Genomic DNA, 27,282 nt, shown 5'->3' with positions numbered 1-27,282 from the left:
TTACTTATGCAAATTGCACTGTATTGTTTTGACAGGTACTAATACCATGGACCTTTTTCACTATGTAAACCCATGAGCACAATTATTATATCTATTCTTCAAGTGAACTGGTCCCTTGCAATTTGCACAGTACTCCTTTACCTTCCATGCAATTTTGCCCATTTTCCATCAAAAACCTGGGTCCGACCTGGGTTTTTGGACATGGGCCCTGATTCAGAGCCGGACGCTCTGACCAGAGCGCTCGCTCTGAATCAGGGCCGTCCTATTTAAATTTGGAGCGGCCTTTTGGACGCTCGCATAGCTGTGGGTTACCACCCACAGCTTATGCGAGCGTCCATGATGATGGTTGCAGAGCCAAGATCACTCCCACTGACATCACTAGTGATGTCAGTGGGGCCGGCCCCAGACGGTAGGCGTTCCCATGGGAACGCCTCCGTCTGGCAGCCACGCCATCGGCACGCCCACCAAAGGGGGCGTGCTGTCACTCACCATCGACAGCACGCCCCCTTTGGTGCGAGACCCGGAGCGACAGCTTGGCTGTCGCTATGCGGGTCTCGCGCATGCGCACGACGGAGCTCCCTCCGTCGTGGGCATGCGCATTTGGGTACCATCGACCCGCTTGCGAGCGGGTCTGAATGAGACCCATGGTTCCAACCCAGGCCAGACCCCGTTTACACTGCACCTTTGATCTGGGTTGTTCCCAGGTCAGCCCCATTCACACTGAACCCGGGTCTGCCTTTCTAAATGTGTGAGGTCATAAAAAGTGGGAGGTGACTGCTCAACAACCACCAATCAGCTAATTTTAGGCATGACCCAGGTCGTATAACCCGGGTCGCACCGTTTACACTGCACCATTACCCGGGTCCATCCTGGGTCCGACTCTGGTAGCTACTCGGGTTGGATTCCCGGGTCACTTTATTTTCAGGGACCCTTTTACACTGAGCTGCGACCTGGGTAGACCCAGGTTATTGCAGCATTGGAAAAGGGGTATTTTCTGACATTGTTGTGTAGTAAAAGATTTGGGATAATTCCCTAATAATGATTAACTACTTCTTAAGGAGATTTTGGGCCTAACACAGAGATGGACGCTAAAGCGATCGCAGCTGCATTTTCATACGCAACACAGCTGCGAAAATATGCTAATGTCTGCAAAGATCACTTGAGCATAAATACGCCCACTGCTGTCTTCTCACCTGCTTAAATATTGGTACCATCGACGCACATCGGGGCCATCTTGACCAGCGCAGACTCGTGAGCTCTCCCCTCACGCAAAGGGCTGTCATGTGGCGTATGCGCTCGCAGTGGCTAATGTATGCACGCCCATGTAACGGCGTTTAAACGGACAGGCACGCCTGCGTTTTTCTGCCACACGCCGCGTCACCACCCCCAAACGCTGACGACCTGTCAATCACTGTGCGATGTATCTCGAAGTGCGTCTGTAATCGAAATGTGAACGCAGCGCACGTGCAATGGTAAACAATCGCTTGATCTGCTTACGTAATCGCCATTGCGCTCATCTCTGAATTAGGCCCTTTCCCCATATAACAGAGATTTCTGTTTAATATTGCCATTAATTTATTCACCAAGAGATTATTAAATATTCTCTTTACCTGTATAAGGGCTCATGTTTATAACTTTACATGATTGAGTTCTGGGCCTGATTCAGAGCCGGACGCTCTGACCAGAGCGCTCGCTCTGAATCAGGCCCTCCTACCCAAAAATGGAGCGGCCTCCTGGCCGCTCGCATAGCTGTGGGTGACCACCCACAGCTTATGCGAGCGGCCAAAATGATGGTCGTGATGGTCAAGACCATCGCGACCATCGGGCTTGCATCGAGACTCTGCGGTAGGGTCTCGCTGCCGCAAGCCCTGGAGTGCTTTTGGCTCTGTCAGAGCCAAAACCACTCCCACTGACATCACTAGTGATGTCAGTGGGGCTGGACCCAGACGGTAGGCGTTCCCATGGGAACGCCTCCGTCTGGGCAGCCACGCCCCCGGCACGCCCACCAAAGGGGGCATGCTGTCAATCACCATCGACAGCACGCCCCCTTGGTGCGAGACCCATAGCGACAGCTTGGCTGACGCTATACGGGTCTCGCGCATGCGCATGACGGAGCTCCCTCCGTCGTGCGCATGCGCACTAGGGCACCATCGACCCGCTTGCGAGCGCTCAGCGCTTGCGAGCGGGTCTGAATCAGGCCCTCTGTCTAATGATATTTTTTTTAATGCAGTCCTAATAAAAGTTATGTTTTAATTACAAATAATAGGATCTAGTGCCCCCAACACAGAGAATACTTCCTCTTCTTCCATTTTTCTATTATCAGTTATGTCACACCACCATTTATGTCAGTGCTATCACCAGTGCTTGGGTCTCCCCCTTTCCCTTACCCTCTGGGCTTATCACATAGAACAAGTAAGGACTTGTTGAAGTTACCTTTGTCTGACTAGGGGTTACTATTGATGGGTTACACATCAATGGCTTTTAACCACCAGGAGGAAACCGTTGATGAATGAACCATTCATGTCCCCCAGTTGTACAGGTGCAGACTGTAGCTGAAGTGAACATACATATACTGCAGTCATCGTCCCATTTTGCACCTCGGTGGCCGATGTTCAACATCAGTGAACATCCATCAATTGTAAAACTATTTACTACCAGTGTCAGACCATGGATGGGTATTAACTATCAAGGGTGGATGGGCATCCCTATGGCTGACCGCCTAATTTTCATGAAAGTGGCAAATCTGCGTGGCACGTTTAATAAACAGACACCATGGGGAATATTTCTTAATGTATGCGGCCAGCTCAATTTGCAGCAATAAGGAACGCTATGCACCCAAATGCTTTATTACTGAGTTGCCGGGACAGAGGCTCTGTAATATTAATAACACTGGAAGCGATCACTTTACCATACCTCCCAACATTTTGACATCATAAGGAGGGACAGGTCGGGGCTTGGCTTACAGAAAAGGGGTGGATCCTATTGAAAATGGGGCGGAGCCTCGCGGCTTCCCCTGTTTTCGTCACTTTGGGGGCATGCCCAGCACAAGCCCCCAGGCAGTCCGCACACATGAGAACAGATGCCGTGCGCATGCGCACGGCATCTGTTCTCCTCCTGCACACCAGCGGTTTGTGCTCTCCCCAACTTCGCCCCCACCGCGGGACACTGGGCCCGCGGGTGGGACAGCGGGACTGTCCCAGAAAAACGCGACTGTCCCACTGGATGCAGGACAGTTGGGAGGTATGCTTTACTTTCTATTTCGTCTAGCTGCACAGATGTAGGTGGGTGCATGTTGGAGCGGACAGCAGCGGGGGCCTAAAAACTTTACGAAGTGTAGACCATAGGCTACTGCGGGCAATCGCCATCTAGCTGCCGGGGTCAATCTCCTTTATGATTTGCATTCTGAAGCTTGGTAAATCTGACAGCTTTGCCGCTCCCATAGATACCGCTGTGGGCTGCGGCTGCTGTTGGAAATGGAGGGACCGCCGCAGATATGGAGACATCTTCTGCAGTCCGTCCATGGTACATTGGGGGTGATACTTAATATTTGAGGGTATTCCCCCAAGTGTTATTTGATAGACAAGAATTGTGTCCGCCGATATATATAGCCTTGTAGGGACTGTCACTGAGCAGACTTATGCTTGGTGCAACTATTATTTATAGCTGTATAAGTAGACAGAGAAGAATAACTCTCAGTGGGGTTTATGTATCTAGAAGTGAATAGTGTGGAGAAGTGGACATGTTGCCCATAGCAACCAATCAGCTCCTACCTATTATTTTATAGACTGTACTTGATAAATGCTACTTTACAGCTGATTGGTTGCTATGGGCAAATTCTCCACTGGTCCACATCTCCACGCTATTCCCTGCTTGATACATATACTCCAGTACTTGTGTATCAATAATTACTTCACGTGACTGAGACGACGATACAGGTAAATCATTTGAAGGTGAAATGAGAAGGCTCTTTAGCGCTGCATCGGGACTTGTAGTTCCTTAGGGGTAGGCGAGCCACAGGTTACCTAGGCTTGCGGTTACAGACGAAACTACAACTCCCATGATCCTCTGTGGCCGCGCCACGTGCTTGGTCACATGTACAAGCCGCTAGTGTGCGTTTACGGAGAAGCAAATAGAAACAGCCAATGGCAGCGCAGAGAACAAGGTACGGGGCGTGGCAGTAATAATATACATTGCTGCGAGGTAATGTGCTGCTGAATGAGGTGAATCAGCAGCAGCAGCGGGAAGCTGCAGGGGATGGAAATCACTAGTGAATGAGTATCACGCGTGGGCTGTGTCATACATGACAAGCGCAGCTCTTCCCCGCTGCCTGACAGTGGCGCTTAGTGGCATGTATGAGGTGATTCAATTGCAGAGCCTGAGCCAGTAGTACCTGATGAGGCACTGCATACAGCATGCATATAGCTCATACAGACAATGCATTCTACATGATCTGCCATAGACAGCCTGCACAGACCCTCACAGGGAGAGTGAGTGGCCATGCTCAGTCCATAGAAAAAGATGTAGCGCGCAGGAAGAGCAGTGGGTGTGCTGTTTGCAGAAGGGGCTCAGGCCACAGAAGCTGCGTGTATAATACATAAGGGCTCTGCAGGTAAAGGCACCACACGGTGCAATGCATTAGAAAGCAAAAAGTACATCTCCTTGCCCCTCCCCAAACCACCACCCACTAGTGACCAGAGAGACTATGCCCCAACAGTGCTCTGCAATCATCACTTGTCCCACTTCCCACTAGTGACCAGAGACGCTACAATAACAGTGCTCTGCAATGATCACTTGTACCACCTTCCACTAGTGACTGACCAGACTCTACAATAAAAGTGCTCTGCAATCATCACTTGTCCCACTTCCCACTAGTGACCAGAGACTCTACAATAACAGTGCTCTGCAATGATCACTTGTCCCACCTTCCACTAGTGACTGACCAGACTCTACAATAAAAGTGCTCTGCAATCATCACTTGTCCCACTTCCCACTAGTGACCAGAGAGACTATGCCCCAACAGTGCTCTGCAATCACTCCCCCCCCACTAGTGACCAGAGAGACTATGCCCCAACAGTGCCCTGCAATCACTCCCCCCCCCACACTAGTTACCATGCCCCAATAGTGCTCCGCAATAATCACTTGCCCCACCACCCACTGGTGACCAGAGACTATGCCCCAACAGTGCTCTGCAATCATCACATGCCCCACCACCCACTGGTGACCAGAGACTATGCCCCAACAGTGCTCTGCAATTATCACATGCCCCACCACCCACTGGTGACCAGAGAGACTATGCCCCAACAGTGCTCTGCAATCATCACATGCCCCACTACCCACTGGTGACCAGAGACTATGCCCCAACAGTGCTCTGCAATCATCACATGCCCCACCACCCACTGGTGCCCTGAGAGACTATGCCCCAACAGTGCTCTGCAATCATCACATACCCCACCACCCACTGGTGACCAGAGAGACTATGCCCCAACAGTGCTCTGCAATCATCACATGCCCCACTACCCACTGGTGACCAGAGACTATGCCCCAACAGTGCTCTGCAATTATCACATGCCCCACCACCCACTGGTGACCAGAGAGACTATACCCCAACAGTGCTCTGCAATCATCACATGCCTCCCACCACCCACTGGTGCCCTGAGAGACTATGCCCCAACAGTGCTCTGCAATCATCACATGCCCCACCACCCACTGGTACCCTGAGATTCTATGCCCCAACAGTGCTCTGCAATCATCACATGCCACACCACCCACTGGTGACCAGAGAGACTATGCCCCAACAGTGTTCTGCAATCATCACATGCCCCACCACCCACTGGTGACCAGAGCGACTATGCCCCAACAGTGCTCTGCAATCATCACATGCCCCCCACCATCCGCTGGTGACAAGAGCGACTATGCCCAACAGTGCTCTGCAATCATCACATGCCCCCCACCATCCGCTGGTGACAACAGCGACTATGCCCCAACAGTGCTCTGCAATCATCACATACCCCCCACCATCCGCTGGTGATCACTCTCAGACACACAGCGCTCTGCAATCATCACTTGGCCAAATCCAGTCATTCTTTTGCAGCGCAAACACCTGCTGCAGCCATGTACTCCTTCCAGCAATGGTGGCTGCAAGTGCAAACCCATAGAGGTGTGTATAGCACAGAGTAGTGTATATAGATCTGCGAGGTGCATCATTGTGTAATGTGCTTTAGGGTGAGACCCCCTGAGCTGCGGGCTGCAGACAGTGGGGGAATGATGGCCCAGCAGGAGCAGGGTAGGATGAGGATGGTGCAGGAGACCCCGGCCGGCTCTGTGTGATGCAGGAGGCCGGGGGAGGAGACAGGAAGGAGCGGCTGCTGCTGTGAGGAGGAGAAGGAGGAGGAGAGAAGGGAAGAGACTCTCACGGAGGAAGAAAGGAAAACACAGCAGCAGCAGCGGGATCGGGGCACCGACCTGTGGGAGATAGAACGAGAGAGCTGGGAAGACGGCACTGGAGCCTCATTGAAGACAGAGAGGGCGCAGGGTGACGGATACACGGTGCTTGGTGGCAGCATGGGAGAAAGCTAGAGATCGGGACTGCGTCCTACTGCCGGCTGCAGCCCCCAGTACACCCTGTCCTTCATCAGATCACCCCCATTACACCCTGACCTCCATCTGCTCACCCCAGTACACCCTGTCCTCCATCAGCTCACCTCCAGTACACCCTGTCCTCCATCAGTTCACCCCCAATACACCCTGTTCCCCCTCCAGTACACCCTGTCCTCCATCATATCACCCCAATTACACCCTGACCTCCATCAGCTCACTCCCAATACACCCTGTTCCCCCTCCAGTACACCCTGTCCTCCATCAGCTAACCCCCAATACACCCTGTTCCCCCTCCAGTACACCCTGTCCTCCATCATATCACCCCAATTACACCCTGACCCCCATCAGCTCACCCCCAACACACCCTGTTCCCCTCCCAGTACACCCTGTCTTCCATCAGTCCCCCCCCAGATCACCCTGTCCTCCATGGGCTCACCCCCCAGTGCACCCTGACTCCCATCAGCTCACCCCCCAGTACACCCTGACTCCCATCAGCTCACCCCCCCGGTGCACCCTGATTCCCATCAGCTCACCCCCCCCAGGTGCACCCTGACTCCCATCAGCTCACCCCCCCCGGTGCACCCTGACTCCCATCAGCTCACCCCCCCGGTGCACCCTGACTCCCATCAGCTCACCCCCCCGGTGCACCCTGACTCCCATCAGCTCACCCCCCAGTACAACCTGACTCCCATCAGAACACCCTCTGTGAACCCTGCATTCCATTAGATCCCCCTCTGAACACTTCCCTTCCACTACTTTCCAAACACACTGTTCCCCCTCTATACTCGCCTTCCCTACATCAGTCACTCTCTGTATAGTCTCTTCTAGCTCCATTCATTCGCATCCCCCATTTGATGCACCGTGCTCTCCATCAGATGACCCCACTCCGGTCAACCTGCCCTCCCTCCTGCCTTTCATCAGGTCACCTCCTCAATTTTGTTCCCTTTAGTCACTATGCCATTCATGAAATCAGTCCCATTTTGAACCACATGCTCTCATTCCTATAGGTCCTCTTCGTTTTCTCTTTCTGCATCAGTATAGGCATTTTGCAGCACCAGCCCAAATATTCTGAGCCACATCCTCCCTAGCAGGTAATTGTTATCTCATGTGCATCACTTGCCAGGTCTGCTATTTACTGATCTTTCATCTGCCAATCAGACATGTCAATAAACTATCATAATATTCTGCCTCATTATAAGTGATTCATGTCCCTACAACCATGTCACTCAGTATACAGCATGTCCCTATTAATTAAGCATGGTCCCATTTAAATTATAACAATCATTGATCCCTCCTCACTGCCAGGTATATTTTACTGACCTTATTTACAGACACTATTTACTGACTTGCAGATTCATCTATTCTTATTTTTTTTTCTTGTTCTTTTAGATTTTATTATCTCTATTTTCCTTCTGTCCCACATTAACCTCCCAACTTTGATGTGTGAGTATATCCACATTTTCTTCTATATTCTTTGCTGATCATAATAGTGTACCCCATCCTATCGCCCTGGCCCTTTCCATTCTATTCTATATCTATCCTACATATATTACATTGCACCCCCCCCCCTCCAGGCTGGATATGTGAGGCCCTCCCCATCCTGGAAGGATGAACTACCAGCAGCAATTGGCCAACTCGGCAGCCATTCGGGCTGAAATCCAACGGTTTGAATCTGTGCATCCCAATATATACTCTATATATGAACTCTTGGAGCGGCTCGATGATCCCGGCCTACAGAACCAGATCCGTGAGCATGTCATAGCCATAGAAGGTAAGATTCCCAATGCTTTGTGTTTGGTGCACCTGGGTCGCTGTCCTGACGCATTGGAATACTTCATTGTACAGTGTGTGTTGTGTGTGCTTCCATCTGAAGAAGACACAGTTTTTTATTGGAACCAATTATGTCTATACCCAATAAGCCCAAATATTGACAACGTAATGGTGCGCACAGTTTGGGCTGTTAGTGCAGTAAGCACTTTGCTTTTTTAACTCTCTCACTGCCAGTTGGGCTTGTAGCTGATCAATGTTCAGTACAGTGTAATGAAATCTATTAATGTGTGATCCTACTCAGTTAGCCAGGTGACCCCCCAACTCCCAAGAGAAATGATTGTATTTGCAGGGCGTTTTACTGAGTGTATGGTGCACATTATATTGCCACAGCCAATTGATTATAACCACTGGTTTACCGAAAAGGAGCTAGCACATAGTGCACAGACTCTGCAGTAATGCTTCAGTCCTACGGCTGGGTTTAGGCTGGTGTCTGTACTAGGGATGCTCTAATATCCCATGTGTTTCCTCAGAAGACACCCCCATCTGCTCATTGTTAAAAGAACAATTCCATAAAAAGTATGAACTGTGTGAATAATGCTTTGTATGCTATAATAGGAACAGTGGAATGCAGTTGGCTGTAAATATTTGCTGTAAACCCCCATTATCCAGAGCATGGTCATGCATATAATAGAAATCACTGATTTGCTGCTTAGTATTCCATTCCCATTTTACCTCCTTTTGTTTTCACTTACATGGGTTGAAATGTTACTTTGTATTTATCCCACCATTTAACGAACATGTGTTAGGTGATTGTAGCTGGGAATAATGTCCATATTACATGGGTTACGGCATGGCCCAATCCTTCAGCCATTTTACTAAAGAGATAGGAAGTCATGTACTGCACCTCTTAAACCAAATTATTTGCTTTACTTGAAAGGTGACTCCATAGAGCCGGCCTACCTACCCGTGGCTCCCTAGCTGTAGTGAAACTACAAGTCCAGCATGCTTTACCAGGTGATTGGTGGGAGGGTATGCTGGGACTTGTAGTTTCATAACAGCTGGAGAGCCACAGCTTAGCCAGACCTACAACTTGTAATTCTCCAGGTACTGTTAAAGCTTAGCCTCCTTGGCTGCCGTTTGGTGAAGGTACCATTTTGTGTGGATGCAAAATATCAATTCACTATTTCCTAGGGCACTGACAGAGAGATTATTATCTCCGATAACTTGGCTCCCACGCCATTGCTGTGTGTAGGGGACGGGTACACCTATAAATAATACAGGCATTTTCTAAACCAGTTGTGTAAACTTTAACTAGAGGGCTGTTTTGGCTCAATTAAAATGAATTGAGGAGAGCATTATTTGTAAAGCTGCGGACGCACCTACAGGACTGGTCATTCCACTCAGTCACAAAACTAATGGACCCTTAACCAGTTTTTCCCTACACACAGTGCCAATTTGTATCGGTCTGGCCAATTGGCAACTGACAGGATTGCTTAGTAAGGTCTGAGGTTGATCCCACACAAGTCCAGAGGGTCCAGTGACTGGCTAGTTTTTCTGCCTAGGTCAGAGGTCTCCCAATAACTGTCCTCAAAGCACCAAAACCTGGCAATTCTGAAACCTGCTATTGATTGTGTATAAAAATTAGGGATGTGCAGGCTCGGTTCTACTCGGTTCCGTTCGGTTCTTTTTACCGGATCTTATTGGGTTTCAGCTGTCACGAGTTTTGGATAGCCAATAAGATTCGGTAAAAAGAACCGAACGGAACCGAGTAGAACCGAGCCTGCACATCCCTATAAAATCTGCAATGTATGGGTTTCACAGATCGCAGATTGCAACCAAAAAGTGATTGGAATTGTTAAATCAGGTTGTCCAACATGTTGGAATTCACAGATGGATTTTGGCTATAGATTGCTAGTGTATGGACATGATGAGCCTTTCAAGATTGGCAGATCTGTAATGTATGGTCGCAGATTGCTAGATTGGGAAATCCTAAAATCGGGCAATAAATCTTCAAATTGTTCAATTGTGGTTTTCAGATTGTTGATGTATGGGGGCCTTTAGAGATATCCATGGTTGATCACAAGTGGTTAATTAACTCACCTGTGGTCAAGCATGGCTATCCTTTAAACCTTAACTGTTATGGTGCGTACACACTGGGCGATATTACTGAGCGATTGCATGATTAAGACATCGTAATCGTGCAATCGCTCAGTAATCGTGCACAAATCGTATACTACAATGACGGAAACGACCAGCTATGCGCGCTCCAGCTGGTCGTTTCCGACATTGTCCATCGCCTGAACATGCAGCACAATCTGTCGATAACGAGAGATTGTGCATGTTCAGTGATGAGGGAGGGTGCCTACATGGAACGACTGATCGTTCAGTGTAGGCACTACAGAGGATCAGGAACGACTGTACGATTACAATGTCGTAATCGTACTGTCTTTCCTGATCGGCCAGTGTGTACGCACCTTTAGGGTGCCTTGAGGACCGAGTTTGCGAACCTCTAGCCTAGTTAAATCATATCTAATTGACTTTTCCTCATTTAAAACATTCATTTGGGGCGGACAGTTTACATATTACAGTGTTGAACATATCCAGACTGGTGCACTCGTTGCAGGTGTATGCACTTGTAAGTAATTATTACTGTATTTTTTCAGTGACCTATTTAGCTCTTGATGCAAGGGTTTTACAGTTCCCATGATAATCATTATCTTTAATAACTTTATCAATTGTAACATAGAAAAGCAATACATTTTTACCCAAAGATGAAGTACTATTTACTATTAGCTGCTAACTAGATATCCAATGAAAGGGTATTTTGGAATAGAGCGGGGTTTACAGATAATTTTAGTTTTAGGTGGTCCAATCACTGTCTTAAGGTGCATACACATGGTACGATATCTATGAATGATATAGATATTGTTAATCTTTATGCAGTCAACGACCAACGATGCGTGTTCCCGCATGGACGATAACGATATCTATGGGTGTCCGTACATGCAGGCCAACTTGGACGATTTCATCACAATTTGCATGTTCACAGATGTGGTAGGATGACTTCACTGCAAGATCTCTATCATAGACATCTATCAGTGTGTACACCCAATATCGTTTGTCCTGCACTACAGAAAGTTGAAGGGAAATCGTGAAGCGATATCGTTGGTTGTGCAGATCGTGCCGTGTATACGCGGCTTTAGCTGCCAGCCGGCTCTCCTTGTATACTGACTAAAGCCGGGTACACACTGGAGCGATGTCTGCACGATATATGTCGTTTTCGGCCAATCGCAACGTCATATCGGCCGTGTTGCTCAGTGTGTACGGCCAATATGCGCACTCCTGTGGACGTTTGCAACATCGGTCGGTCGTGCTGCACGTCCAACCGGGCGAAAAGCGGCCCCATTGCAGGTAATGAAGGTTGGAACGCGTTATCGTTTTGTCGTTCACTCTGATGTGTACCCAGGATCCGTCGGGCAAACATATCTCGGTGTGTACCAAGCTTAATTTCTGTCTTGAGTGCATGGTACCTGCACTGCTTTATAATTGCCTTAGGGCTTGCTCCCAAGAAGCACTTGGGCAGATGAAACATGGAGGATGACTACAGCTTACATTATTTTTTTCTCTTCCCAATAAATGTCTTTTTGTAGCTGTACATCGCATTGGGAGGATTTATTTTTGTATGAATGTTGGTGTAGTTTTTACAGATCTTAAGCCGATCAATTACCCACAAGGTACCTACGCTATTATAACATCTGTAATCTGGTCCCATAGAGATGCAAGCAATACCTGCAATGTGTGCATTTGCACGTCGTACTAGGTCCTCACGGAACTTCTTGCTTACTTTAATCTCCCCTTTGAGGGGGCATTACAGTTCTCAGCAATGTGCGGGCACACACGTCACCACCAGTTACGGTACTCTATAGAGGTAAAGCGAATTGTGCAGTGTTGGTGCCAGTGTTGCGACTGATTCTCCAACACTTCACAGCCATCGCTTCTAATGGAATTTCCCTTTAAGGGGCATATGTATCAAAGCTTGATGTGAGCTACATATCACCAACCCATCAGCTTCTAACTTACATTTTGCAGGCTGTGTTTAAAGGTGCCTACACACGTGGCGATTTTTACACGATTTGCCCGATTTCGACGAATTGTGCAAAATATGCCCAAATCGTGAGTTTCTACTCACGATCACGATGCCATTGCGCGTTCCCACTCGTCGTACATCGCATCTTCAGATCTGCCGTGCTGTAGGGCAGATTTGCCAATCTGAGACACAATGCACTGGATGCACGATAGACCTTTAGTCAGATTGGATATTTTTAACTCCAAATCGTAAACACGACTGCCGGGGAGCTGCCTGGGGAGAGTTCAGGGGAAATTGTGCCTCAGGTCGGATCATGAGCACATCGCTATGTGTGTAGGCACCTTAAGAAATGATTGTTTGGAGCCGATTGGTTGATGATCTATATTTCACTATTTTATCTCACAACAAGCTTTCATACATATGCCCCTAAGTGTCTATGGCAATCTGGTTCTGATGAAGCATGCAATAAAGTTACTCCAAACTCCGGTTGCACTTTTCAATCATTCTGTAGCTGTTTACAGTGTGGCGAGAGGTGTCTTTAAGCTGCATACACACACAATGATGTTAGTAACCAACGATTTTAGTGAACGATTTTCGTTCAGTTTTTCCCTTGAAAAAGTGAACAAAAATCGATGGTTACTAAATTAGTGAACGATGAATGATTTTTTTTTTAATCATGCATACAGTGAATGGACATCGTTCATTCTGTACAACATGAACAATTTTCTGAACGAAAATCGTTTGTTGGACAGTCAGAATGGACGATAAACTACATACCTGAATGCGCACGAACGATTATCGTTCATCGTTCACCTTAAAAAGATGAACGATTTTATAAATGACTTAATGATAACGACGTCGTTATAGTTTAATCGTTCAAAAAATCGTTATGTGTGTATGCACCTTTCATAGTTAATGCTTACGTTGAGAGCAGGTTATGGCTTCCTCGATACAAATCCAAGTCCTACTGTGCATCTGCTACTAAATCATTCCTGATTGATCAGTGGGACATCCATGCTTACGGTTGGTGGAGAATAAAATTTGGCAGTGCCTGGGACGTGGTGTGCTGACCTGGCAGGTAGCTTAGTAAGTGCAACACATTTCTCAAGTTGTTAATTCATTACAGATTACATGAAGGAACCTGTGCTTCAGCTTACCTATTATGCTGTCTATCAGTATCGCACAAAGTAGTGTTATTTGTTTAATCACACACGCTGTGCAAACACCTGACAGGTCTGCTGTGTATTAATAGGCTCACGTGACCTTTTATTAGGTTTCACATCTAAATCCTTCATGGTTTTCGCCCAGACCTCAGTGGGCAAAGAACATCTGTTATCTCTTTTGTGTGAAGCCATAATATGAGGTCATTGTCAGTATGATTTGCACACCTGTGTCATTACAATCTCTCAGATGTTATTCCAAATAGCTCTCTGAATATTTGTTGCTGTTTCAGCAGTTATATTGTTACTGTGATCAGCTGTTGTTTGCAAACTTTATTTTATATAGAATGTTTCTTTCTCTCATGTGATTGGATAACATGCATATGTCAGGCCACAAAATAAAAAGAAACTTTAGTGTAAAGTCAATTTAAGTGGTATTTATACTGACTTGGTATATTTATATTTATGTTTCAAGTCACTGACAATGTGGACAAGAATTTGTGATATGGTAGCATGCTGCAAGCAACTTCTAAAAGTTTTCCTGAGTGAACAAAGCTAATAAGAAACTGTGTAGTTCATTATTTTCTGCAATATATATATATTTGTTTTCCATTTTTAACCTGTTGCAGGTGTGTACCCCTTCAGTTGAAACTCTTATTTCCAAATATCATAATGAATAGCGTTGACCTACGTGAAAAAATATAGCACTAGTTGCATTTTCTTGTTCCAAAACATGATTTTGATGTTGTTGTCTTTAGATATCGTCAGAATGCTGACATGGGGTTAGGATGCCGTGTGTCAGCAATATTTTGAACATGGTGTGTATCCGTGACACCCTTCCTTCATAGGCTTGAATGACCCTTGGCATATACGCGCACACAGAATAATTTGGCCTGCATTATCTTTAGATGACCATAGAATGTGCATGTGGGGGCTGGTGGCCGGCCTGGGAGTATTTCCTCAGCTGTTACGCTGCAGATGCTGGCCACTTCCTCCTGCAGTGTGTGACACATGCCTGTCGCTATCTGTCATGGCACCTCCCTGACCAATATGGCTGCTACTTATGCTGCATGTCACTAGCCATTCTCTGTCACCACACAGCCATTTATAGGCCTGTTCCAGGGATTTGGTATCTCCATCATGATAGCATTGCATAAATTGGGGGGTATTGTTGACCAGGTAACTGTAGGGAATATGTCCAGTGTTTTTCCAGCCGGTTGGCATCAAGAAGTAGCTGGGTGGGGGCCTTCGCAATAATAAGATGTTTTAAATCCTGACCTTATAATGATTTAAACTTGAAATAACAATTTATATATTAATTCTCTTCTTCTTAGAGGCCCAGATACTGTCCCCTCTTGCAGGCTATACAGATTATGGGGGTCATTCAGACCCACTCGCGAGCGGCTGTCCGCTCGCAAGTGGGTCGATGGTCCCCACTGCACATGCGCACGATGGAGGGAGCTCCGTCGTGCGCATGCGCGCGACCCGACGAGCGAAGGACTTTCCTTCGCTCAGAGTGTCTCATCAAAGGGGGCGTGCTGTCGATGGTGACCCAAGGGAACGCCTACCGTTTGAAGCCGGCCACACTGACATCACTAGTGATGTCAGTGGGAGTGATTTTGGCTCTGATAGAGCCAAAATCACTCCTGGCCTTGCGGTTGAAAAACCCAACCGCAGGCTTTTACTCACAGTTCCGATGGTCGCGATGGTCAAGACCATCGCGACCATCATTTTGCACGCTCGTATATGCTGTGGGTGGTGACCCACAGCTATACGAGCGTCCAGGAGGACGCTCCATATTAATGGAGGTGGGCCCTGATTCAGAGCGAGCGCTCTGGTCAGAGCGTCCGGCTCTGAATCAGGGCCTATATTTTTTATACAGCTATATAGATACTGGCTCCACTTGCAGGCTCTCTTTAATCAGTTCAAGTGACTGTTCCCGCCTGAACTTTTATACAGGAAGAGGGATCTTTGTCCTTCAACCTGACACAGCCCTTGCACTGTGATGGACAACTACCCCCCCCCCCCCCGCCCCAATGCCACATCCCCTGCTCGGCACTCTCCCCTGACCCAATGCCGTGTCCCCTGCCCGGCACCTCCACCTGACCCAATTCGCCGTGTCCCGTCACCTGGAACCTTCACTAACATGTCCTTATTGCCGGTGGACACGGAGCCTCAAATGTGAAGAACGTGATGTCTGCGCAGCTCGGCGTGGCAACAAGGACACATTGAGGGTGACCGGGAATCCGGTGCATTGGGGCGGGGGGAAGTGCCGGGCGATCCGTCCGCAGAAAAAAGCCTGGGGAGAACGCTGATGTGTATTTAAAACTTATTTATACTTCCTGTTTAAGTAAGTGTAACTTAAACTATGCTGGAGAGTATTGTATCTGTTTCTCAGAGTCATGCAAACTTTGAGACTCTAAAGGCTCCACCTGCTTTTACATTGGATCATAAATAGTATCCTCAGGGTGATGACCTTGCCGCAATTTCCTCGATGTCTTTCACAATGATCTCAGTGACTGCGCTTCTGTGTGCTCAGCTCTTTGTAATGTGCCTACTAGAAGGATGGTTTGTATTGCTGACCTTTGTCATACAGTCTCCAACAATGTCACTGGTCTAAGCTTCAGATTGCAGCTTGTTATATAATGCCTGCGGGTTTATGTTTGTATGATCTAAAAGAATGAAGTCACTATAAACCTTACAGCAAACATTAGTTATGGCCCTCTACTTTAAGTAAAGCTTTCTTATTCCATATCGGATTGCCAGCATGGATAGACCGTGTCAGCTAAACCCTGGAAGCCTAGCACCTTATAATAAATGTGTCCCTCGGGCACTGGAAGGCAATGTACCAGTAGCCCCACTAGAGGTGGAACAGGTTCTGCATAGATCACTGACTAGTGTCTGCAGGAGTGAAATTTCATGCACCATTAACGTTTTGCTTTATCTGCGCTCAAACAAGACCGCCGCAGCTACACTAAACTCCACGGCCGGTCTGACAATAGATGCCTGACTCAGCGTTTCCCTTTAAGAATATTAGCACGTTTATAAACCTACATTTGGACGAGCAGTGAGATTAATGGGATGATCTCGGATCTGGTGCACAGTTGCAGTCTGCACATCATGGACTTTGTAGGATTGTGGATGTAGAGCTGCTGCCCTGAAATCCGCCGTTTACAGGATTATTACAGATAACGTTTAGTGCAGGGAAGAAAAAACCATGCCCAATGGACAATTGGAGAAGATCAAGAGAAACCTCCCACCCTTAGTGTAACATAGTGATTACAATAAATACACATATTTATAGTGAGCGGTGCAAGACGTCCTGAAATTGACTGACAGGTGTTTATTATTATGCACTTAGAAATGAATCTGGACCTCAATGTGAACCCTCGCCCGCACCCCTGCCATACACACACTTTTAGTGCTGATATTGCATTTAGCATTCTCACATTTACAGTAATTGTCTGGCGCGAGGTATGTATAACTCCAGTCTGAGTATAACAGGGGGACGTGTATGCACTGTAAGGAATACTTCCCTAAGGGAATAAATACACTCACTTGGCAGCTTGCTAAACATCTCTGGGTCCTGTAGCATGACCGGTATATTAACTCCTTCTGCTATATTAACTCCTTCTGCTCTTAGGCATTTGGAATTTGAAAGTAAAGCAGTGGTTTTATATTTGTGTAATTTATACCCAGAAGATCGTCCTAATATTGCACTGAAATATATATTGCACCAAACCAAATTTAAAATTGTGGGCCGGATTCAATTCCATGCAAAAAGCCGTAATCCGCGAAAAGTTTCGCCTATTGCCGCTTTTCGCCTGTTTGCGTCTTATCTCCAAATTCAAGTCCAGGATGTTTCCGCGTACACGGAAACTCAGTGCACTGTAACAGACGGAAAAGAGTGCAAAATCTCTGTTTTGGGGTGCAAATCGGCCAAAAAATGTTAAGAAATTACCTCAGAAAGCCCCCCAAAAAAGGACGTAATGTTTTGGGGCGAAAATGAAAAAAGTGTGCGGACAAGGATAAAAAGTGCAAATTTGCGGCAAACAGGCGAAGGCGGCGGAAAGTACAACAGACAAAAAGTCTGGGACTTTTCACGGCTAATTAACACGGGCCTGTATCTGTCTAGGCCAAGTAACTTGAGAGCGGTAGGGGCTCCATGTCTGTGCTGATTGATGTGATTATGTGGACTTACAGGGAGAGAATAAGCTCTTTGCTTGTGGCTCCCTATGGTCCTCTCAGCCAAAAACACTCACCCCCCCCCCCCCAGTTTTGAGGCAAATTATTGTTGCCCGTTTGTGGGAGGTCTAGCGCCCCGCTCGCTCCGTCTACATTCAGGCGCTGTGATCCACCAAAATATGTACAATGATACCAAATGCTGCAACTTAGGGCAATGCCACACACCGGGCGGAATTAAATTGTTTCCAGCCCCCATCGCGCCCGACGGAGCTATTCAATTGTTGCTCCTGTCGGGGGCGATCAGATGCCAGCGCTCCATTTCAGCTCACAGCCCCAGAGGGGTGCGAGCTGAAATCGACAAAAAGTTACCTGTTTGGGGCGCCCAAATGACCACTTTTCATGATCGCGCCCAGAACTTTGGTCGGGGTTAGCTTATTTACGCGGCTAAACCCTACCACTTTGGCCGTGATCAGCGCGAAAAGCTGGAACAATTGAATAGCGACCCTCGATCTCCCATCACTTTAGACGGGAGATCCGGGCCGCGAAAACAATTGAATTCCGCCCACCGTGTTTAAACTCTGCTTTTCCTTCCCATTCCAACCTATGGTATGTAGATTTTGGTCTCCTGTGAGATGAGTGTATTACAGCTCTGCATAGACCATAATGGATTGAAAAATAGAGATTGAATGAGCTGTAGAGCGCTTGTTATTTGTGTCCTTGTTTGACAATGGCCCTGGGATCCTTGGAACCAATGATAAGCATATTCCATTTTGCTATATTTATTAATAAAGCACAGACATTTCCTGCACATATTTGTATACAATTATTTGTTTTGATCGTCTAAGAAAAAAAATGATTGTATTAACAGACTACATGAAGTAAGAAAAGAATCAGAAAATTTTTATACATCCACGGTGATTTGTAATATGCACAAACAGGGTCAATCAGAGCTGGGCGCAGTTTCGATTCTTGCGCAATGGGCCGATGCTTTGTCTACTGCGCATGCATCTGAGCCGTACTGCGCATGTGCCGCGATTGGTCTTTCGACGGCAATCACATTGTGGTTTCAGATGCAGTTTGATTGACAGCCAGTGACCATTTGGGAGAGGTAACAAGGAGCGGTGACTAAAGCACAGGTGTGTCGCAACCAGTTTGGGGCCATGACGCGGCAGCCTCTGCGTCTTCGGTTCTGGCCCTGGCATCTAGTTGCGCTGGCAAAAATTGTTCTAAAAATAAATGAACAAAAAGTTGTCATTTTGAAATTGAGTAAATTTTTGGCTTTGCCAAAATCTCACATAGCTCATACAAGTGCATATTATAAAGTGTTCAGTTATTTGGGTTACTCATCTGTATAAAACATTATTATTTATTTATTTATAAATCCCTGCTGAATGCATTACTGTGAGGGGATGGTGCTGACCTCAGGAAGGAAATATGACATTTTGAGGTATTAAATGACCAGCAAGAACATTCGAGGTTACTACAAGAAGAGTGAAGTGAAAATGTTTTTGGATCACTGTACAGAGGAAGCCGTTCTGGGCCCAAGTGTCATAGAGAGTAAATATGAGGTGTTTTGTGGTTTAATAGCTCTATAGTTGCTCACAAACTACTAGTTCTGCTTTTTGCTAGCACTGTACACTTGCACGCAACATGCGACCGATGCCTCAAGACCAATGTTTTGCGTGTTGGAAAGTTGGCTTTCAACTCTCTTGGTAAGAATATACTTAGTAATGTGTCTCTTACATGCAATTGACACATCTGTTTTGTGTGTATGAAACTTGTGGCCTCACTGAGGTATGAGGTACTGTGGGGGCGATTCAGTTAATTGTTTATCCAACTGCTATTTTTTTTTTTTAAGGTGCCCGATGGAGCAATTGTATTGTTGCTCCATTCGGGCGCGATAGCCGCCGGCATTTCTGCTCGCACTCTCGGGATAGTGCGAGCAAAAATTGTGCGAAAAACCAGTGGCTACGGAGCCCAAACAGTAGTTTGGGCACCCTAACCGGGACTAGACAGGTTTAGCCATTTTACACGGCTAAACCGGGTCGAATAGGATGTGAAGGCCGCGGTAATTAACAATTGAATGCAGCTGGACACCCATTAATTATCACAGCTAACAAAAATAAATAAATAAATTGAATCCACACCCTTTGTGTCACTCAGAATGGCTGCCTCTGCTGGGTGTTGGTAACAATTCCTGTAAAGAGCGGGGTATCCAAATATTGTTGTTGTTTTTGTTTTTTTATAAATGAGTATTACAACTATAATTAGTGATGTTTGACAACTACTGGTCAGTGCTTTGCAATGTAAATGTTATTTTTAAAATGGCTGACAGCTTGCTGTGGTAGATGTGCTGTGTATTGGTTTCCTGAGGTAATTTTCGTAAAGAGCTCTGTGGGAGGGGGTAAGCCGGGCTGTCACATATAGTCACAGTCTGGCCAGTGGTCTGTTAAGGCGGCAGGGGCTCCTTTTCGTGGAATTTTGAAGACGCTAACCATTCGCCAGTCTCCTTCACCTAGATGTACACAACAGACTGGTGGGGGCGATTGACATATTATATCCGACATCTGAAAATGAACGTGAGAGGGGGATGACCCTTCTTCACACGCCTTATAAACATTGCATCGCCTAGCTCAGTGACATAGTTTATCACTTGTATCCCATATTTCACTCAAATACACCTTAAGCTCCATGCACTGGACGGTTACATACAATTTATTATAAACAAATGTTAATATCTTCTTATTACAGATCTGTTTAATGATTCCGCTGCAACATTCATAGGCTCTTAGCTGCCGGACACATGCTGCGTTATCTTGTGCTGGATATTCACAGCATGTGCTGTTCTTAAACAGCCCCCAATACCTATTAATCCAACTGAAATAGATTTGGATAATTGGACTTAATGGTGAATGCAGATGGAAAGGAACCACAGATGACCTCTATTGACGGGCACATGGGCGAGTGTTGTTATTCTTTTAAGCAAAACTTGTGTTTGTTTCCCTCTTATATACAAGTAATTTTATGGTACGTCCGTATCTTTGCGGCCCCCTGCTGGCTACGCTACTTAAATATCTTCACTGACTAGTGAAGATATGTCCTATGTGGGGGCGAGTGTGTTCGGCTGGTCATAAGCGGCGAGTGTTCGGCACGAAATGGGGACAAAACAGATATATTGCGCGTCGTCGGTGCCGAAATACAGTAGGGTGCGGCGTCGGTGCCGAAATACATTAGCAAGAGTAAGTAGTACAGTACCTTACGTAGTGGCTAAGTAAGTTACATAGCGGGGGCCGTAAAGATACGGAAGTACCAATTTTATTGTTGAGTTGTGACAGGAACTAGCTAATGTTAACACTATTAGGACATCTCCGTTTAATTGGCTGTATTGAAAGAACCGCTATAGGGTGTAGAAGCCAGTGAATGAACATTTTCAGGTTTCATACCGTAATCTTACATTTTAGTGCATACAATCTTAGATTAGATCTATTGACTATGTTTTATTGGGGATGTAGTCGGCACCCTGCGTGTGGAATGCCAAAGGTCTGAATACCGGTGCCGAAATCCCGACCTGCACCAGTATCCGGACTGCCGGCATTCCGATGGTAAGTATCGGGGTGTTAGGGTTAGGCACTAGGGGGAGGGTTTGGGTTAGGCACCGTGGAGGGAGTGTTAGGATTAGGGTGCGGGGAGGGGGAGGTTAGGTTTAGGCACCAGGGAGGGAGGTTAGGTTTAGGCACCGGGAAGGGGGAGTTAGGTTTATGGTACGGGGAAGTTATGCTTAGGCACTAGGAGGTGAGGTTAGAGTTAGGCATTGGGAAGGGAGGGTTAGGATTAGGGTGCGGGGAGGTTAGGTTTAGGCACTAGGGAGGGAGGTTAAGTGTAGGCACCGGGGAGGGGTATTAGGTTTACGGGAGGGGGTGGTTAGGTGTAGGCACTAGGGGGGGGGGGGTTAGGGTTAGGCACTGGGGAGGTTAGGCTTAGGTACTAGGGGGTTAGGGTAAGGATTAGGAAAATACTTACGTGCGTTCCTATGGGTGTCGGAATTCTGGCTGTCGGTATTCTGACCAGCGGCATCCCGACAGCCGAGATTTCATACCCAACCCATTTTATTGATGTAAGTCATATTATTCATTTTCTGGACTTGCCTGTACATTTGCTAGCATTGTGTGTTCATTCCCTGGTCATTTCTGCACCTCTCCTGTTGTAAAATTCTAACTATTCCTTCAGTCTTGAAACCAAACATTTATTTTAAAAGTATACATAGTAATAATGATTCCACATGTCTCAAAGTAGTTTTTATGATGTATCTTCTACTTCCCCTTAAAAATGAGAATTCCCTTAACCGTTCATTCACTGTACGACTCGCCCTACCTATAAAAAACAACAACCAAAAACTAGTTGTCTTGTATAAAATAGCAGAAAATATCTGAGATAAAATTGTAACCGAATGAGAAGGTGGATTTTCTGAAACAGAAAGCAATAGCTCGCAGTTTAGGATAATATCATATGCGCAATTAATGATGTCTTTTAATCGCGGCACCCAATTGATAAAGTAATGATCTATAGCAATGAATGAAGACCTGGAACTAGTGTTTATACTCTCTACAATTACCATCTCCATTCATAACTTTGTATTGGTACTTATCCCTGCTTTCCTCCCGCTGTTCCTGACGTTCATCTCTCTGTTACTGTAGAAGCTATTTTGCACATGAGATTATTACTGACGAGCAGCAATTACTTTCTGTCTTTTTTTCTTTTCTGGTTATCAGACCTCTGTATAACTGGTTTCTGGATAAGTATAGGTCTATACCCGTATACGCTTTATAGAAGTCAGAACAACAGTCGCTCTAATTTTCTGTAAAAATAGATACAGCTTACAATAACAGTATGTGTGTGTATATATTTTTTTATCTTTTACTTACTGCAATAATCTCTCAAACCAGATTAGCAAATATTGTGTATTATGAGAAATATGTATTATTCACGGTTTTGGAAGCCACCTCTGGGATGCGTGACCTGTATATAAGCACCTGACCGGCGAACGCATGCCTTTTTGTGTTACAGAGATCCTCTTTCACTAATAATATTTGTAATAAATTACAGTAGGGATTCCTTCTCTCTCTCACACACACACACACGCCTATAATTATGGCTGCAAGGGGAGACCTCAGTGCCTTGAAAAAGGGGTGATAGATGGCACTTCAGTGACCAAGACAATTTATTTCAGTAATGTTTCACGAGTATCGATGACTAAGTATCGATGACTAAGTAGCGCTAAGTGATACTCAAGGGTACCGAGTGAACGTCTTTACTGATGCTGTTGCACCATTTCCTTCCTGATGGGAGAAGAGTCATCCAGGGTGACAGTGCCCCCATCTGCAGACCATGTGTGGTCGCCCAGTGGTTTGGTCAGCACAATACCGATTATCTGTATGTCGTGGGCTTTTCAGTCACCAGTTCTGAACCCAGTTGAGCATTTATGAGACATTCTGGCGGTGCGTTTTATCACCATCACCAGCCAGGCATCGGATGAGAACAAATAATTATGAAGATAGAAGAGCAGCTGCAGCTGAAAGCACTCAGCCGTACATGTTAGATGGTGCTTTAGCTTTAAGTGAAGGTAAAACAAGGACACACATAACTGGGAAACCTAGCAACAGCATTGGCAAAGTGTTTGTGGCTTTGTGGGCACCAGCTGTGCTGCTCATCCACAGGATTCTCCACTTCGCTCTTGTAGAACCAGAGGGCATTACCCCCAATGCAGCACACCTGGGGTAAAACAGGTCAGGTTCCAGCTAGACGATCTCTGCGGAAACTGCCCTAAGAAAACGGCAAAAAGAGGCCCCCAAATGCATAATCTATGCCAGAGGAATGTCAGAATCGCCAATCACTGCCAGCGGAGCGTTAGCAATCAACCAATCACATTCAGCTGTCTGGTGACTAGCGTCATTATAGTCCACCGCTTGTACCTGCACTTGACCCCCCCGCAAATAATGGTCTTTCTCAGTCGTATGCGTCTCTCTGTCCCCGTCTGCGTGTACTCGCAACTGCTTGAATGCGCCCTCACTGCACACGGCCTAGACCAGAGGCGTTTTGACTGTCAGGTATTCCTTCCCCTGGCAGTAGATGTCTCAGACTGTGGTTCTGCTCTTTCTCACTCTATGCTAGTTTGCTGCCAGGAATATCATCTGTTCAGGCTCCCTGATTAGGTGTGGGAACACAGAAATGTTACAGTGAATACAGAGACAGATGAAACAGAGAGGGATTATCAACAACATACCAGAATAGGGATTACAGATCTTTCAGAGACAATATATTTGTAGGGCCTGTATTTCGAACATTTATTTATTAAATTATTCAGGCACACACTTTCCACAGAGCTGTACAGAGAATATGTCCGTCATACACATCAGTCCCTGAGGAGTTTACAATCTATATTCTCTGACACAGGGATTTCGATACACACTAGGGTTAATTTTTTTTGTCAGGATCCAATTAACCTAACAGTATGTTTTTGAAGTGTGGGAGGAAACCGGACCACCCAGGGGAAACTCGTACGAGGAGAACGTGCAAACTCCAGAGAGATGGTACATTGGCCCTGATTCAGAGCCGGACGCTCTGACCAGAGCGCTCGCTCTGAATCAGGGCCCACCTCCATTAATATGGAGCGTCCTCCTGGACGCTCGTATAGCTGTGGGTCACCACCCACAGCATATACGAGCGTGCAAAATGATGGTCGTGATGGTCTTGACCATCGCGACCATCGAAACTGCGAGCAAAAGCCTGCGGTTGGGTTTTTCAACCGCAAGGCCAGGAGTGATTTTTGCTCTCAGAGCCAAAATCACTCCCACTGACATCACTAGTGATGTCAGTGGGGCCGGCTTCAGACGGTAGGCGTTCCCTTGGGGACGCCTCCGTCTGGCAGTCACGCTCCCGGCACGCCCACCAAAGGGGGCGTGCTGTCAGTCACCATCGACAGCACGCCCCCTTTGATGAGACACTCCGAGCGAAGGAAAGTCCTTCGCTCGTCGGGTCTCGCGCATGCGCACGACGGAGCTCCCTCCGTCGTGCGCATGCGCAGTGGGGACCATCGACCCACTTGCGAGCGGACAGCCGCTCGCGAGTGGGTCTGAATGAGGGCCATTGTCAGGAATTGAACTCATGGTCTCAGGACTGTGAGGCTGTAATGCTAACCACTACTCCAACCATTCCGCTCAAAGGGGAACGATTGAAAAAAGTGCCGTTTGTATTGTGTGGATGCTGTGTTACAGAGTCTGTCATAAAGCAGGAGTGTGCCTCCAGTCAGCCGGTGTTTAGAAATATTTTTTGGGAACCGCGGTATTTGGATGTGGGACAGTGTTGTAGAGTTCAGTTCCTTGGAATGTGCTTTCCTGTCTAGGACAATTGTCGTCCAAGCAATTCTCACCACTTTGATGTGAAAGGATGGAGTAAAACCTAAAGATCCATCTGCAGTATTTTGGCTTTGCTGGCAGGTTGATAGTGCATAAAGCATAGTAAGTCTCGCTTTATCAAGTAACGCGATAGCAGCTGTATGGGCGAGTGCTCTCCACGCATACGGTTCTGCGTAGCGATTGGCCATTCCTGATATGAGGAGAGGTGTGAAGATGGCTCTCCCGGTCTACCACCCGCTGATATTACAGTTTTACTTCAAGGGAAGTATTGTAATTGTCGGCTTAAAACAAGCAAACATCTCTCCTGGATATTCCCTGTGTACCGCTGTCCGTATGATAACCTGTCGCCGTTGTTTAGTTTGGCTGAATACCTGTTATAAGGTCTAACCTAGATTCCGTTTGTTATTTACTCAAACCTATTATATCTAGTATGTTGTGATAGGGTTACTTTTTCCGTTATTAACCTAAGCGTGTAAGTGTAACTGACATACGTAATATGTTCCCAATGTTTGTTGTACAAGATTTAAACACGTCACTCTTATTATTCCTTTATATAGCACCAACCTAATAATACTCCGCATTGTACAAGCTGGAAAAAACCCACAATACAATGTACAATAGATAACAAGCAACGCACAAAATAATAGATCAATGCGAGGAATGGTTCTGCCCGCCAGAGCTTCCAATCTAAACGGTATGAGGGAAATGAGATATGTACTGTTAGGGGTATATTTACTAATGTGCGGGTTTTTAGAAGTGGAGATGTTGCCCATAGCAACCAATTAGATTCTAGCTAATATCTTCTAGAAAGTGCTAGAGAAATGTTAAGTAGAATCTGATTGATTGGTTGCTAACCTGCACGTCGTCTACATTTCGGTAACTCGCAGGCTCTTACATTTGGCTCTACGGGGCTGATTCTGCGTCAGGTGCAGCCGCGCCCGTGTCTGCACCTATTGGCGGTCGCCTGTGACTTTATTCAAATACTGCTACAAAGGTGTACAGTCGCGTGCAAGGATTGAGACTCCCACGGAAAGCATCTGTAGACGCTGAATTCCCGATTGGCATGTCTGTAGACGCGCCATCAGTCGCACCGTCAAAACGTGCACCAGTCCTGTGGCAGGGGCAATTTTTCCGTCCGTGCATGGCATCCTTTGTGAGCTGTTGAGCTTATGGCGAAGCGCCCGTGAGATGGACAATGTTCCTGCTTCTTTTATGATACCGCACTGTCACCGCGCAATACGTTTTCTAGACATTTCTGAGTCCATACGTCTCCTGTGAACCCCATTCAGCTCCAACTCTGAGCAATCACTGTCTGGGCGCATGCGCTGTGCGACTTAGATTCATGCGCAGAAGAAAAAATAGTTCAGCTGTGTCTGACATGGGCAGTGCGTTGCGACTATGAATTGGGCCTTACATCTCTGTTTTGTATATAGTATGAACTAAGGATGGGGAAAAAATTAGGTCACCTTCTAGAACCACTAAATGAAACGTCTTCTGGAACCAGTAAATGAAACGTTGGCACCAGCCGCAACTTTATAAATAACCAGGATAGATGTGCGCTAGTTTAAACTAGGGATGTGCAGGCTCGGTTCTACTCGGTTCTGTTCGGTTCTTTTTACCGAATCTTATTGGCTATCCAAAACTCGTGACAGCTGAAACCCAATAAGATCCGGTAAAAAGAACCGAACGGAACCGAGTAGAACCGAGCCTGCACATCCCTAGTTTAAACCTACGGGAATTGCTACGAGTCTTGATTCTGCTTTCTGGGCAATGTCAAGTCCTGGTGCAATATTGTGTGGGCATCTAATTTGTTAAGCTGGGTACACACACTGGGAATCGGTATAATTTACCGCCAGACCCATGCCCGGTGGTTGGAATCCCGACAGCGGCATCCCGGCAGAGGAGGAAATCCCGATCGTCCAAGGTAAGTATTGTCTAACCTAATTCTGCCCCCTAACCCTCCCTTAGGGGTGCCTAACCCTAATCCCCCCTTCCCCTAGCCTCCCCCCGGGGGTGCCTAACCCTAACCCACCCTTCCCCTAGCCTAAACCTAACCTCCCGGGGGGGGGGT

General features: G+C 46.7%; 1 protein-coding gene across 3 annotated transcripts in view; it reads left to right on the top strand.

The window, feature by feature from the left end:
• The first annotated feature begins 6,353 nt into the window (after positions 1 to 6,353).
• Positions 6,354 to 27,282, top strand: part of AGAP1 (ArfGAP with GTPase domain, ankyrin repeat and PH domain 1) — a 402,392-nt gene continuing 381,463 nt past the window's right edge. Inside the window, exons 1-3 of one of the 3 annotated variants that reach the window (XM_088467750.1) lie at positions 6,355 to 7,688; positions 7,987 to 8,040; positions 8,172 to 8,368. In XM_088467750.1, the coding sequence (XP_088323876.1) occupies positions 8,206 to 8,368 (163 nt within the window). In that variant the 5' untranslated portion in view covers positions 6,355 to 7,688; positions 7,987 to 8,040; positions 8,172 to 8,205. Of the gene's footprint in view, positions 8,369 to 27,282 lie in introns of all 3 variants that reach the window. The other 2 variants (XM_088467751.1, XM_088467753.1) reach the window with 2 other exon arrangements.

The sequence above is a fragment of the Taudactylus pleione genome, unplaced genomic scaffold, assembly GCF_031769625.1.
Source record: "Taudactylus pleione unplaced genomic scaffold, aTauple2 ptg000074l, whole genome shotgun sequence".
Classification (NCBI taxonomy): Eukaryota; Metazoa; Chordata; class Amphibia; order Anura; family Myobatrachidae; genus Taudactylus; species Taudactylus pleione.
The sequence above is the reverse complement of the archived record's forward strand: the minus strand, read 5'-3'. Positions and strand labels throughout refer to the sequence as shown.